The sequence below is a fragment of the Fusarium falciforme genome, chromosome 7 (assembly GCF_026873545.1).
Source record: "Fusarium falciforme chromosome 7, complete sequence".
NCBI lineage: Eukaryota > Fungi > Ascomycota > Sordariomycetes > Hypocreales > Nectriaceae > Fusarium > Fusarium falciforme.
Window position 1 is genome coordinate 293,479 of NC_070550.1, and position 14,265 is coordinate 307,743.

The following is a 14,265-nucleotide window of genomic DNA, read 5'->3' on the forward strand; positions in this document are numbered from 1 at the left end:
AGCACAGCAACCCCAAACATACGGAACTTTTGACAAAATACTCGAAGTATCTAATTGAACTGCCCCTTCAGCGCAGTACTTCAGGTCAATCAATTTTATAGGAGGATATGTCCTATTTGGGTCGACTCTTCTGCCTTCGGGCAGCGCTTGTCGCTGATGATCGCCGCCGTGATGGTTAGATCTATTGCCGGTATTTTCCGTATAATCATCCCTGACTCAGATAGTGTGTTCTTTGTTATAGCTGAAGCCCGGCCCTTGATGAGATAACTGAGCCAGAAGACCAGACCATGACTATTATTATGCCATATTAGGTATTAGGGTATGCATGGGTGAAACAGCTCATCTCCACGTTGGATAGATCCATCTTGCTGTCAATGTGTCGTCTTTTCCATGTTCGAGGTGAGGTGAGGAGAAGCCCAACCACTTTTTGCTAGTGTGTCACTACCAGCCTCTCAATTGATAAGTACACTTCCTTTCTCACAAAACAAGTGATTATATCGTACTTTTCCTGCCTTGATTTGTATCCCTTACCTCTTCTGGACTGGGCCGCATGTACACGCCGCATCTGCCTCGGAAGAATCACAGTTCATGATTGATCGCTCAAGAGGATACACTACCGCCACAAGTCTTCTTTGACTCTCTTTCGCGACTCCTCTCAAGGTTTATAGGCATTTGAAGCGTCCACATAGCCAAGAGCAGGTATGAGAGGGCCATGTCAGGGCATGATTCCGATTGTCCCAACAAGTGACAAGGGTGCCAGCCCCCGATGTCCCGTTCTATGATTAATGAGTATTCAAGGGCTCTCTTCAAAAGGCTCAGGATGATATAGTCAGCTAGCCAATCATCGAATAGACCATCTAACCCGAAATGATGTCATCTCCGCGGTGTCAAGTCAATCGTCCCGCTCTTTCTTGACCCCGCAACTACTCAATGAGGAAGGCCGTGAGCCCTTGCAGATAAGCCCTGTGCCGAACATCCGGTATCAGCATGAGGGTTGTGATTTGCTATCTTTTGTACGTAGTAGGTGATTGCTGTGTACTTTTGTAGCCTCCTCCGGAACTTGTGCATATCAAAAGTTCCCAGGAGCAAATTACAGGGGCATGTACGAGAAAGTAACGAGATCGTCCGGCTAAGTCGGACGGCATCATCGTTCGACTTGCAAGAATCAGGAAGTTATGTACGGGTTTTGAAAGAATGAGGAACATTGTTACGAGCATTGAAACCATATAATAGACTCATGTGCATCCGAATTTGCAGAGCCAATGGGTCACCGTCGCTTTCCGTTTCTAAGATGCACTGGAAGACAACCCTTTTCACCGTCTTCGGCCTGGCAAGCCTCTGCCAAGGTGCCTCTATTGATCAATACAAACCGGCGCATTCCCAGTACTACAACTCAAAGTCGGCTCGTAAGTTTCATCGTCGCCGATATCGCGGTGCCTTGAGCTAATGGTTCAGCCTACTATGTATCTCCCAGCGGCATCCCTGAAGTCTCCTTCGATGTCGGCGAAAGCTATGCTGGCTTGATGCCCGCAAACCCAAAACTAACAGGCATCAACGACCCGAAATTCTTCTTCTGGTTCTTCCCAACCGTCAATCCCAGTGGCAAGGATGATGTAGTCATCTGGTTCAACGGAGGACCCGGGTGCTCGTCTCTGGAAGGCAGGTCTGCAAGTCTTGTCTGCAACTTGGTTTGACTGACAGCTACCAGGCCTCACGCAAGAGAACGGACCCTTCTCCTGGAAGTATGGAACCTACAAGCCCATGCCCAATGCTTGGTCATGGCACAAACTAGCCAATGTCATCTGGTACGCCTTCGCATTCACGTCAGATTGGTCCCTTTCTAACTCTTCAGGGTGGAATATCCTATCGGCACAGGCTTTTCAAGTGGTCACGTCACCGCCAAGAACAACGCAGAAACCGCAGCTCAATTCCTCACCTTCTGGAAGACCCTGGTTGACACGTTTGGTCTTCATAACAAGAAGATTTACGTAACAGGCGAAAGCTACGCTGGCGTTTACGTACCATATGTGGGCGCGGCCATGCTGGACAAGAAGGACAAGACGTACTTTGACGTGCACGGCGCTTTGTACTACGACCCTGTGATGCCGTACTCTGACAAGCTGGCCTTCGACCATGCGTCGTTCCCAGGTTTCTTCCGCCATTGGGAAAGTGTCTTTGCCATTCCGGATAAGAATAAGAAGATTCTCGACAAAAACAACAAGGACTGTGGGCTTGATGCGTACTTGGACTCTCATCTAACCTACCCTCCGCCCAAGATGCCCTGGAAGCCCGTACAAGTCCAGGGATGCGACATCATCGCCAACTTTGACCACATCAAAACCGTTATAAACCCTTGTTTCAACGTCTACCATGTCCTGGACACATGCCCCGTACTGTGGGATATTCTTGGATTTCCCTCTGTTGAATACACTCCTCCTGGCGCAACATTATTCTTCAACATTCCTGGTGTTCGCAAGGCCATCCATGCCCCTTCAGCGCCCAAGGAGTGGGCGTCTTGTTCAGGCCCGGTATTTATCGACAACAACGATAACTACGATCCGGTCGAGCATGAGAAGAAGCTTCAGACACTTATCGAGAAGACAGGCAATGTCCTCATTGGATCTGGCGTTGCGGACTATATTATCCAGCCAAACGCGACGGCACTGGCAGTCCAGGCACTCAAGTGGAACGGCAAACAAGGCTTCCAGAAGCCTCCCAAGGATGAGTTTGTGCTTCCTTCAATCACAAATAATGACAAGAACGTGCCCAATTGGTCGGGCGGTAGTGTTCAGGGTTCAGTTCATTCTGAGAGAGGATTCACGCTTGCAACGGTCAAGACGAGTGGACACATGGTACCACAATATGCTCCTGCAGCTGCTTTCAGGCAGTTGGAGTTTATCCTCGGGCGAGCAAAGTCGTTGTCGGAGCCAGAGCCGTTTTCTGTCAATATTTCCACGTCCTTCAACTGGCCGTATTAAGCCGTCAATGGCGTTCATTTCCAGCTTCTGAAGAATAGAGAGCTCTAAATCTACCATCATTGAACGCTAATCTTCGTTTTTCCATGCCTTGCTGCTATGTTCACTCCGTGATGTCCGCTGCCTTGCCAAGCTGCAAGGGTCGATGTACCGATTGGTTGTAGTATTGTTCTGCGCAGTTCTGGTCCACCATTGGGGTCTAGATGCGTCTGCGCTGCTCTTCAGACCATGGCTCAAATATGACCGTCAGAGTCGCTGCTCAGCTTTATGGGTTTCGACGTCCTCTCGACCTACTAGTTAGCTCATCGGCCAACCAGCAGAACACGTTTGATTTGGGACTTTGAAGGTTGGTTCTCTGAGGCCGTCACCCAGTTCACAAAAAAGGGAAATAGTCTCGTACTTGAAGAGTTGATGCAACCATATCCTGAGAACCATGTGATGCATAGTAACCAGCCAATCTGTAGACCTGTTTGTTAGGATGCTTCAAACTCCATCATTGACTCTCACCCATCGCTTTATAAGCATTTGCATGGTCCTGAACGTGTACTTTTTGTCCCTTGGATGGGATGTCAAATAATCACAGCATTGTGGGTCTCTGGGGTAGGTTCATGATTACTCCTCACCAGAGTGCCAAAACCGCAAGGATGCAACAAAGGAGTCTCTCGAATAGTGTTGAGTAGTTATTCTAGACTCTTGGACTAATATCGATATTCTGGCTTAGTGAACCCATCAAGAGCTGGGCTTTAATTATAATAAAGAACACATTATTAACAGATTATAGCATGATATTCTAATGTTAGTATAATAGCCTTTTTTTTTTAGCCTTTCTGCTGCCTATAGTAGAAGACTCATACCTCGCTGCATCATGAAAGGTTCAACCTCTCAGGGGTAAGAGAGCCCTCACTCTACCGCGAACAACCGCTCTATTGAGTCTTTTCCTTGATGGATGGTCTCTCTCACGAGAAGGCTGAATACACTCATCATGCCGCTCTGTATGGGCATCATTCACTTGACGAGAATTCTCTCGTTGGGCATTTCCAGTCTGACCGAATCTTTCGCTATTGACGAGCAACCCGTCTTATGAGGTTGTCCGCTCTCAGCGAGTGTCCTTTCTCCTTACGAGGCCGCTCTTGTTGAGACTTGTCTGGATGGCTCCTTTCGCTCTAGAGCTTATGAGGCCGCTCAAATGAGCACCATACTCCTAGTAAGGCTGCTCTAAATGAGTTCCCCCTCGTACGAGGTCGCTCACATGAGCCTCAAATCACTAGAGAGATTGCTCTTGACGGGCTTCCCGCTCTTGAAGAGCGACCCCTCGTGCGAGACGGCTCCAAAGAGCCTCCTGTCTCTTCGCTACTCCACTATCGATGCGCAGTATTTACCACGGGGTGCGACAATATGCTCTTTCGGGATATTCACGCTTGAACCGACGCAGCATTGTAACCAGTACATTTCCTCATCTTGGTCAAATAGACAGACACACCGACACATCCAAGTGATGTATTCTACTTGACGATGGGATCCCAACCAATGAGATCACAGTATTATCTCTATCCCCTGTGGCTTAGTTGGCTAAAGCGTCCGACTGTTATTAGCAGACAATCGGGAGATCGGAAGTTCGAGCCTTCCCGGGGGAGCACAAGTGCTCAATTCACATTTTTGCAAGGCATCGTCAATCTGTTTTGTTTTCGCTTCATTACTCTTGATTGTTAGTCGAATTCCACGAGATATGGCTGCGTTGATCTTCATGGCCACATACATGTTCTTTCTTTTTCATCTTTGAAGTGTGCCAGTAGCATTACTCTACGGTTATCCGCAGATCACCAGGTAATTTTACCAATATCTGTCTTGGTTACATGATAATGTGACTTAGTGGATGGGATTTTGGGTATCTCAAACGAAGTAACCCTGACAGGCGATCCTTTGGCCTTTTTTTTTAACCTTTTACTGCCGGCAGTCAAAGAGTCATACCTAGCTGCATCGTCATGAAAGGTTAAGCCTCTCATGGGGTATTTAACTGCTCTAACCTCTGTACGAGAAACAAGAGAATTATCCCTTTCTACCTTCTCTCAAGATTGCATATTCTCAATATAATATCTGCCAACATAATGCCTATAAGAACCACAATCGATCGGTCATACGACCCTGCCGCCATTGCCGCCATTGCAGCCGACTATAGGGACCGGCACCCTCTCACTTCTCCCTTCCTGGAGAGCTATAACCTCCTTCGCAACACAGAATTAGTCTTGTTTCGCGGTATCAATACAGGAAGACCTCTCAATCAGCGAATCATCATAACATCTCTACACAGCTCCAAATGTCTTCTCGCGCCAATTAGCAAACATTATATTCAGGGGCGAGCAACAGGGTTGTCAGTGTGATATCTCGGTGAGTTTTGATGGCATTATAGCACATGATGTTTGTGGTGGAGCCAAAGAAGAGAGAAATTGGCACATTATGCACAATTTCCTAATCAGCCATCAAGGCTTTTGCATGTGGCTATACCCGAGGTACTTCCCCGACGGAAATCATGCTCGGCTTTTTCGTTAGTGATATGGGCAGTCAAGGGGGCATTATGTTCAGGAGCTGTCTTCTGGCTCAGTTATCCCATCAAGGGTTGGGCTTCAACTATATTACAAAAAAAAAAACAGAATACAAGTCCATGAGCAAATAATAGCAAGTGGAATAAAAGCTAAACGCATCCCCCGCAAGCTTACATCGTCTCCCTCGGCGACCTTGATGAAACAAGGCAGGGATTCTTGCGTGATTTTCCAGCATTGGGCTTTAATTCTGCCATGTGTTAAGTATTGTGTTCTTATATATTGTACCCGATAAGTCCTCTTTCCTCTTGGAGACGTCATTGATATCACAACAAGAAGAGGTAATTGGATCTATGAAATACCAGACCGCCAGCTCACTTCGCCGATGTGGGAAGAGATTTTGCAAGCTCTTTAGAACAAGCTTTAGGATGTTGATGCAACTGCCCTCGGTTTGTACCACACCGATATTAGTTATTTCAGGCCGGTCGCACTTAATGAGCACCTCAAGTCGTGTGCCGGCCGTTTTGACTCACGGGAGGATTCTTGAATTGGTCTGTAGACATAATACTTCTCTTCTTGCAGAATTCTCAAGACGGTCTGCCCAGTGCAGTCACAAAGAACCTATTCATCCCGTTAGGCTGAGTACGCGGACATGGTAATGTCAACCATGACATTGGAGGCCTGGCCTCCATCCCATGATTGCCAGTCAAGAGGAACCTGATATTTCTGTTAGCAGCTATCTGGCTAGTAAGCTGAATAATGTACTTGCGAATAATCTTCTTTCCCATCCTCGAAGGCGTCGCCACAAGAGGCCATCAGCCAAGATATCAAACAATAGGTACAGTTATTAACCCTAGCTTACGGTATTTTGAAGCAATAGGATTTGATGCCGTCATATGTTAACGATGACCATGTCCTTTAATATTGTGGCTAATGGCTTCTTTTGGGGACGGGATGCATTACAAGAACAAGAAGTACAGTTGTCCACATACGCTGGCAAAGCACAACCCCGGCGCAGAGAAGATGTGGCACTTCTGCCTGGTGGGAGCCAAATTCACGTGGATACCTCGGCGAGGGTTGCAATTGCAGTGGCTGGGTTATGTGTAATAACCAACGGCGTTCAAAGTGGGGATTGTTCCAGGATATAAGTAAAAGATAAAAAGTGCATAGGCATCCGTAGATAAAGTTCTAGGCTACATGTTAACCACCCCCCCCCCGTCATTCGGCAACGAGACTGCTGACTCACCATCACTGGCGGAGCTGCCAACTTGGAATTATTTATTCCCGGCACAATCCGCATGTTGTTTATCACTCATGTCAGCACTCCATTGTCTCACAAGGGAAGTACCGTCGTTATTAACAACCAAGCAAACCCTACTATCAAGTTCAAGCCATGAGCCTGTCCCAACTCCCTCGCGAGACTCGCCAGAAGATCTTTGATCTGGTCATTTGCTCTCCAGATACGCCACCAGCCTCTCCCTCAGCCACTCAGCATTCACGAAGTCGTGGGATTCGCGGCAGAGGAATCTGGTGCATCCAGCCAGAAAATCCCGCCCTCAGTCTCCTCCTGGTAAACAGACAGTTTAACGATGAGGTCCGGAAGGTCCTTGACTTCATACCCGCCGACTACTATGTTGACATCATGTTTGTCAAGGATTATGGTCTTTGGCCTACTTGGCATATTCCAGTTCTCCCACAAACGAAGTACATCAAGTCTATCAACGCCACATTCCGACTCTTTGATCCCACTGATGACCTAGATCCCCGCTTCAGGGGTAGCATGGACTTCTCTGGCGGCGACGGTGGGCCAGAGGGAGCTGCATGGTCATTCTATTACTTGTTGACAGGAGTTCTTCAAAAGGGACCGGGAGACTTGGGACACTTTGATGAGTACTTCATCGAGGATATTACCGTCAATATTCTTGAACCAACAGATGGAGCTTCCCACAAGAGCATCGCATGTGGGGATCGAGAGCTCGAGCTAGGCAATAAACCATGTCGGCGTTTTACCAGGAAGCTCTTCTCTGACGAGACTATCAAGCCGGAGGAGCGACTCGCTATGTATATGGCGAGCAATTTAGGCAGGATTCTAAGCCTTGACTACCACACTACGAATTACGGGATGATAGTATGGGAGCATGTTATGGTCGGCATCGTGCTCAATCTGAGCGGTTCGGAGTATAAGCGGTTCGGAATGGAAGAGTTGATTGAGGGCCATAGAATCCGAGATTGGGGGATGACGCCCGAATACATTGCGGAGCGCAAGGAGAAGTACGAACGTTGGAGGTATTGGCTTGATGAAAGGAGACGACTAGTGAAGGGAGGTCTCGAGTTGAATGGCGAGCGTCCTGTGTCATACATTATGTAGACTTGTGCCGATTAGAGATCTTTCTTGCCTCACTGCTTGATAGCAACTTTGGCCAAACTGGGCACGGGGTATGACTAGGTCTTGTTTGCTCTGCTGCTCCCGTCATCGAAAGATCGGCGGGCTCTAGGCGATTGGCCATGACCCAGCATGGCATTATTCTTGGGTCTTATTGAGGAATACGCGACGGCTTGGCTAGGAGTCGGGATAGGTGATGGTCCGAGTGGCTGGGTTAGGCTCGTGAGTCCGACAAAGGATTGTTGTCCGAGCGGACTGTGTCATCTCTGGCTGTTGTCTCGGGAAATTTTCTGTGATTGTGGTGATCTCTCCGAGTATAGAGAGACTTCTTTCATGCGTTGGGATCCTCTAGTTAGTTATAGGCTTTCTGAACGCATTAAGTGCGATTCGTAAGGGTACCTCATTCGGATTCTCGAAGATCTCTGGAATTCCTAGCTTGAGGATATCCCGCTGTCGAACTAGGAGTGTCCTAGAGGTGATGAGTTAAGAATCTAACCTGCCGTAAGAGGACAAACCGTTAAGCTTTCCATTCCGCACTCGCAAGCATATCCTCAACAAAGAAAACAAGGCGGGATGAAATTCTAATAGTATGGTGACGATCAAAAGGCGTCTTTAGCCTACCCTGGAGACATAGAGAACTCCCCTGTGGGGCTTACTTGTGCACTGCCACAATGCTGTGCAATCAGAGTCAAGCTCTTCCGCACTCCGAGGCGCAGACAAGCCCTTTGTGGAGAGGTCTGCGTCATCACTCACAGGGCCCGCACAAGCCACGCTTTCTGTTTTGGACGTAGTGTAAGACCATAACTATCCCACGAGTGCCCAGAAAGCTGCAACGCGTACCTCGCCCCACCTTGACCACGTGATAGCCTTAGTATAAGCGGGGTACGAAAAGTTTGATCAATGAAGCTATTACAGCCAAAATCACATATAAATTATTTTGAACTAAATAATAGCCACGCTCTTAATTCCACGAGAGGCATAAGCCCTCAATGCCTATAATAATAAGAGCTTTATCAAGGAAAATCATAGCCATTAAATGTACCCTAATGACCCGACCCGGGTGGCTGTTTTTCCGGCCAATAAGGCCCGCGGCACTAACTTTAAACCCTTCCCCATAGAGATACGCAACTTCTACATTAATATACCGCCGCTATCGCCGCTGTAGCTATTCTAGCTTTTCCTTCTTATTTCCCTCGTTAAGAGATAGGTCTAATATACTTAAAGTTGGCTTCTTTGGCTTAAGGAAAATGAAGTTATTAATAGCTGGAATCACCTGATGATGAAGAATATAAGGCTATGAGCTTAGTAAGGGACCTCTATTGCAGAAGTATATATATGGCTTAGAGTGCTAATTTATATAGGTTTATATAAGGAAAGGACTATTAAGAGCCATTAGAGTACTTTAAAGCTAGGGGAATAGCGCCCTTTATACTTAATTATTAAGTTTATGCCCTATTAGAAGTTTTAGATCCTTTACTGCTACCTTTGCCCTTTTAATTATACTAAGATCGATGAGACCGGGCCTCTTCCGAAGGTATTTTAAGCCTATGATGAGTGGTCTAATTATATATAAGCTATGTTGGTAGAGATCTTTATCCTAGGCTCTTATCTCGCTGTAGATAAGTGCATAGTCTGCTTTATAGGTAGGTCTAATGAGATAATAGTCGTTAAAGGTAAGCCTATTCCCCGAGGCTTTAAGATCTGGGTTATCGCATAGCATGGGTTTTTTATCCACTGGTTCTGGCATATCACGGGCGTATAATATGGCGCTGTTGGTATTGAGCTTCCTCCCGCAAAGCGCTGCCGCACGTAAGGATCATAAGAGATATAAGGAGGCTCCTTAGACGAGCCTATCGCCTTGAACTCGACTTAAAGCATTGTCGTGGCCTTAGTAAATATACTGCCAAAAGCGATATACTATGTCTTTGTTAATAACCTCTTCTCGTCGTTAGATCTCTTCCGTAGCCTCCGCATGCATGGCCACGGAGCCATAGGCACGGCTCGAGCTAATAGCGGTATTAATGAGGAGCTTGTTTATGATCTTAGAGGCGATAAAAGGCTAAGTATTAGCTATGACTTTAACTAGGTTAAGGTAATCCCTATGGCTAATAATTAGGTATTACGCTAAGACGCTTTTATATATAAATCTCTTACTAATTTATTTTCCCTTTATCTTATAAGGTTAACTAAGTCGCTTAGAAGGATAACCGCCTTGTCTTGTTCTTTATGACTGTCTTTTCCGGCGAGGAGCGTGTTGAACGCTGTAGGAAAAAGCCCTCCTCTAAGAAGCCCGAGGCCCGTTAGATTTGCTGCTTTTTTAGTGATAAAGCTATTAAGGATATCTCTATCCCTATTATTGCCGCTGAATATAATGATGAGATGAATTATGTTGATTAGGGTGACTAGTTGAGGTTATATTATGCGTATAATTATCCCTTGCGCCGCGGCCCTTAGTAGGCTCTTTGCTAGACCTTCTTACTTAACGTTGTACTTATTAATAGCTATGTTATTTAGTTACGGGGTCCTAAGCTAAGTTGGAAGCGATTTATGACTTAGAGAGAGTGGCGAGAGTGTATTTATAATGAGTTATTTAATGCCTATGGCTAGGAAAGCTAGTCGCGCTAATATTACAGAGCGGGCGACGAGCGTGACCTTTAAAGCCCTAATTTATAGCGTAATCATATTAATCGAGAGGTTAATCATATTAATCGCAAGGTAAATTCGAACTGCCTAGCTTGTTAGGGCTTTCGGTAGGGGCAGATAAGGTTAAAAGGCAAGAAAATTAGTCTTCTTAAGGAGCTTAACGGTAACTGCTAATGGCGGAAGTAGACTCGCTATGGCTGCTGCTTGTGCAATGTCGCGATTTGTAATAGCTAAAATTGTTGGGACTTCTATCACTATGTAATTTAGGTGCGGCATTAAGTACCTTTTATTTGATGCATTTTAATTGGCCCCGACCCCTCGTCGTGACCTGGTTGTAGCTTTCTGGGCACTCATGGGATAGTCGGGCAAATTTACTAGGGTATTAGATAATGCTTTATCAGACGCAGGGGTGCCTAATCATCCCCCTCTCAGCCCAGGAGGTTGTTTTTGTATCCCTGCAAGGCTGTCCAGCCTACAAGTTGGATTGCGCCCCTTCAAGGCAGAAATGACCAGAGGAGATGGCGTTGAGCATATTAATGCTCGGTCATCATCTTTTCAAAATGCGCTTAGTTGTCTTCCCCGGCTTACGAACCCCCATGCACCTACGACATGCCTCTATTCAATCGTCTCCGTGGAGTAATCTCTGGAAACCAAGCTGACGTGGACCCTCATTCCTGGAAGCTACCATCTTCATACTCAAGCTGCAAGCCTGGCGGCAAGCAGACAGTCATCCCGGACCCCAGCATCTTCGTTAATGCCTTCCCCCCTACCGATGCAGAGGTGGGAAATACAGCCACCATCTTGGCCTGTCCTGATATTAGCCATGCCGCCGTGCATTTGGCGCTGCTTGAATGTTTTCGGACCTTGCGGCTTGAAGCGAGCGCACTCCAGGTTGACGTTCATGGCCTGCCAGCATATACCGAGAAGCCCAGAGATGGCATCCCCTCGACTAGAACGACCGGACTTCCCGAGTCCCAAAGATGGGATCTCCTGATCAGATTAGCCGTCTCCCGGTTCGCGGTTTGGTGGACCAACATTGACCACGTCCTAGTCCATATTGCGGCGTATAGACACCATGCAGGCGACAAGGTCATGGTCCAGCTGACCAAAGAGTACCTCCCTCCCTTAGACGTGTTACTCGTCTGGTACGCCTTCATGCTCGATTCGGATGCATACAACGCCGCTTGCCGTGACCATGAGCGCCGGGTTGCTCGGCTCGAGCATCTCTGCTTTCCCTGGCTGGCGATCCGCGACGTTATTCACATGGACCGATTTCGCTTTGAACTGCCTCGCACTGCACAAAACCTCTTCTCTACTTTGTCAACCCAGTCCTCTGACATTCTGACCTACCTGGAGAGCCCTCCGGCCTATACTGAGGGTGAAATTCTGCCTTTCGAGGCTGACCTCTTCGCCGAGGTTAAAAAGCAGGAGAAGTTTATCGACGACGCGCATAGCTTGCTTTGGGTACGCGCTCCTGCTCTCGATGGGTCGTTGAAGAGGGCAAGTGTGGAATACTCGGACTATCAACTAAGGGGAGCTTCGCTTGATAGTAATGGGATAGATGTGCCGTTTGGTATTGACCTGTTCTGGCGTACACATCAACTGCATCCGAACCACTACCGTCTATTTCGCCAAGAGATTGGGAACTCCAGGGAGAGTAGTGGGTCTAAAGCTCCCATGCTCCAGAGCGTATCCTCCGGCTCAGTGATGAAGGATCTTCAGGTTGTCCCTAAGCTGTGCCAGTGTTGGACCTGCGAGCGCATCCGAGATGATGTCCCAACTTTCACACATACACCAACTCCTCCGACTGCACCGTCCTCTTCAGCTCCTCTCCCTTCTTCTACCAATCAACAACTTTCTTCTCTTTCATCGGAACAATTACGCCAGATACAGGACGATCTGGGCTTCTATCTCGCCGTTGAGAAAGCACGCGAGTGTGGCGGTCCTCTGCCGACAAGGCCGCCAACGGCAAGGGAGAAGGCAGCAGAGGCAACTGCTAGGGCGAAGCAAAAGGAGGTTGGTCATAGGCCGGGCTTGAATGAGTACTTGGAGATCCTACCTGATGGCACACGTAAGATCCGGAGGCAGAAGCACGTAAATGCTTGGGGAAATTGGACATCTATCTGAGATATGTCGCTCGCAGAACTGGCTCCTTTTTCAGCCCTTAGAATAAGATAGCAAATCAATAGCGTTTCAGATATCACTATACCGGTCTTCGAAACCGCTAAGACCAAGATGCCAGGTTATGTAGTGTAGAGTCTTTCTGTCACTATGCAATACACGTTTTGGCTTCGGCTGTGATGGCGGTAGTATTCGTCTAAATTTCGTCTTTAGAGAGCTTCTAGGCACTCTTACGCCGATCAGTTTCTAGCAGTTGGAAAAATAGAACTATTTATGGCCTAAAAGATTCCAAATCTCCCACTTTTCCTACTTTTCTCCAAGAATGGCTAGTTTAGGTGGCATGAGGAGCTTCTGAAGTAGGTCCATTATGTTAAGCTGCCATCATGCAACCGCAACTCTTCTTTACGATGCAGCCTCGGGATCAGCTGCCCTCGTATCACAGCAGCTGACTGGCAGGCGACAACGCCTCATATCAATAACAGTGACGCCTCCCTCTTCTTCTGAGCTCTTGTATGCTGTGAAACATGGCTTTCCAGGCATTGAGTGGCACCGTAGCGAGGCTGCCATAAATGCCCAGTGGTATGTGATGCGGAGCGTGATTGGCCAGCTCGGCGCTTCCCATCTGCTGTGCGACGGCTTAAAATATTGAGACTGTTTAGTTTTCAAGTAGGGGGATTTTGCACTTTCACCATACAAAATTGCTTCACCCCGCTTCTCAGCTTTTCTCTTGGTTTTCGTCCTGGACTGTTGCTTTAAAAGCTGATATCTGCTCCTGAAGGTGCACAAGCAACCATGGCGCAGTCTAGACAAAAGAGCCATCGATGGGAAGCCAAACACACATCTCTCCCATAGCGTTGAAGGTGGACCAGACTAGCAGCGAGTAGATCATGTATCTCAGGAAAAGACCCAGGGGTCCAGCTCTAGCGAGGGCAGATCCGGATCCGACAAAGAGGCCTGTGCCGATGGCACCTGAAAGAGCCATCAGTTGGATGTGACGAGGGCGGAGATGGCGCTGTGTCTGCTTGGCCCCCGCCAGACGGGCCATGCCAGCCTCGTTGTCGATGACTTCGCCATGGATCTGAGACTCTGTTGGATGAAGGTCATCTCCAACTTTTTCACTACAGCCGGGAGATGTCTTTGAGAAATATGTCATGTTGACTGCAAGTGATTTCTGTTATGAGAGTTGTTGGCGGGAAGGGGTTGTGAGCAGGTGTTGTTAGAGGGACCGATTCCTGTCAGTCGCTGCTCGGAGAGAGTGTCATGGATCGAGCATTGCTTCTTATATTGCCTTGTAGTCTGATCACATGATATGAAGTACAAGGCATCGCTAACAGTTCAATGTGATGATAGTAGACTTCTAACTCGGTCCAAAGACTCAGCCCAGCTTTGCTTGGCTCAACCCAGTAGATTAGACCCTGGCTGAGGTAGTCTAACACCACCCCAGATAAGCCCTGCGGGGCTCTAGACGCGCGTTATCTATTGAACAATTCAACTGTGCCAAAAACAGGGTGTGCCACTTAGTTGAGTAGCACGATTGTCATTGCTCCTCTTATTTAATACGCCCCTTTCCCGAGGCTCCCTAGGAGGCACACTAATAGCTTAATAT

At 47.5% G+C, this 14,265-nt stretch overlaps 4 protein-coding genes across 4 annotated transcripts; 3 read left to right on the top strand and 1 right to left on the bottom strand.

The window, feature by feature from the left end:
• Window positions 1-1,291: 1,291 nt before the first annotated feature.
• Window positions 1,292-2,978, top strand: NCS54_00878700 (Carboxypeptidase; the record flags this gene model as incomplete). Its single annotated transcript, XM_053154156.1, has 4 exons — window positions 1,292-1,406; window positions 1,456-1,671; window positions 1,709-1,805; window positions 1,853-2,978. 4 exons carry the CDS (start codon window positions 1,292-1,294, stop codon window positions 2,976-2,978), a joined length of 1,554 nt encoding a protein of 517 aa, XP_053010131.1.
• A 3,927-nt stretch (window positions 2,979-6,905) lies between these two features.
• NCS54_00878800 (Hypothetical protein) lies at window positions 6,906-7,880 on the top strand (the record flags this gene model as incomplete). The annotated part of the gene is made up of 1 exon (XM_053154157.1): window positions 6,906-7,880. One exon carries the CDS (start codon window positions 6,906-6,908, stop codon window positions 7,878-7,880), a length of 975 nt encoding a protein of 324 aa, XP_053010132.1.
• Window positions 7,881-11,147: 3,267 nt separating this feature from the next.
• Window positions 11,148-12,665, top strand: NCS54_00878900 (Hypothetical protein; the record flags this gene model as incomplete). The annotated part of the gene is made up of 1 exon (XM_053154158.1): window positions 11,148-12,665. One exon carries the CDS (start codon window positions 11,148-11,150, stop codon window positions 12,663-12,665), a length of 1,518 nt encoding a protein of 505 aa, XP_053010133.1.
• A 796-nt stretch (window positions 12,666-13,461) lies between these two features.
• On the bottom strand, window positions 13,462-13,812 carry NCS54_00879000 (Hypothetical protein; the record flags this gene model as incomplete). Its single annotated transcript, XM_053154159.1, has 1 exon — window positions 13,462-13,812. One exon carries the CDS (start codon window positions 13,810-13,812, stop codon window positions 13,462-13,464), a length of 351 nt encoding a protein of 116 aa, XP_053010134.1.
• Between the last annotated feature and the right edge of the window lie 453 nt (window positions 13,813-14,265).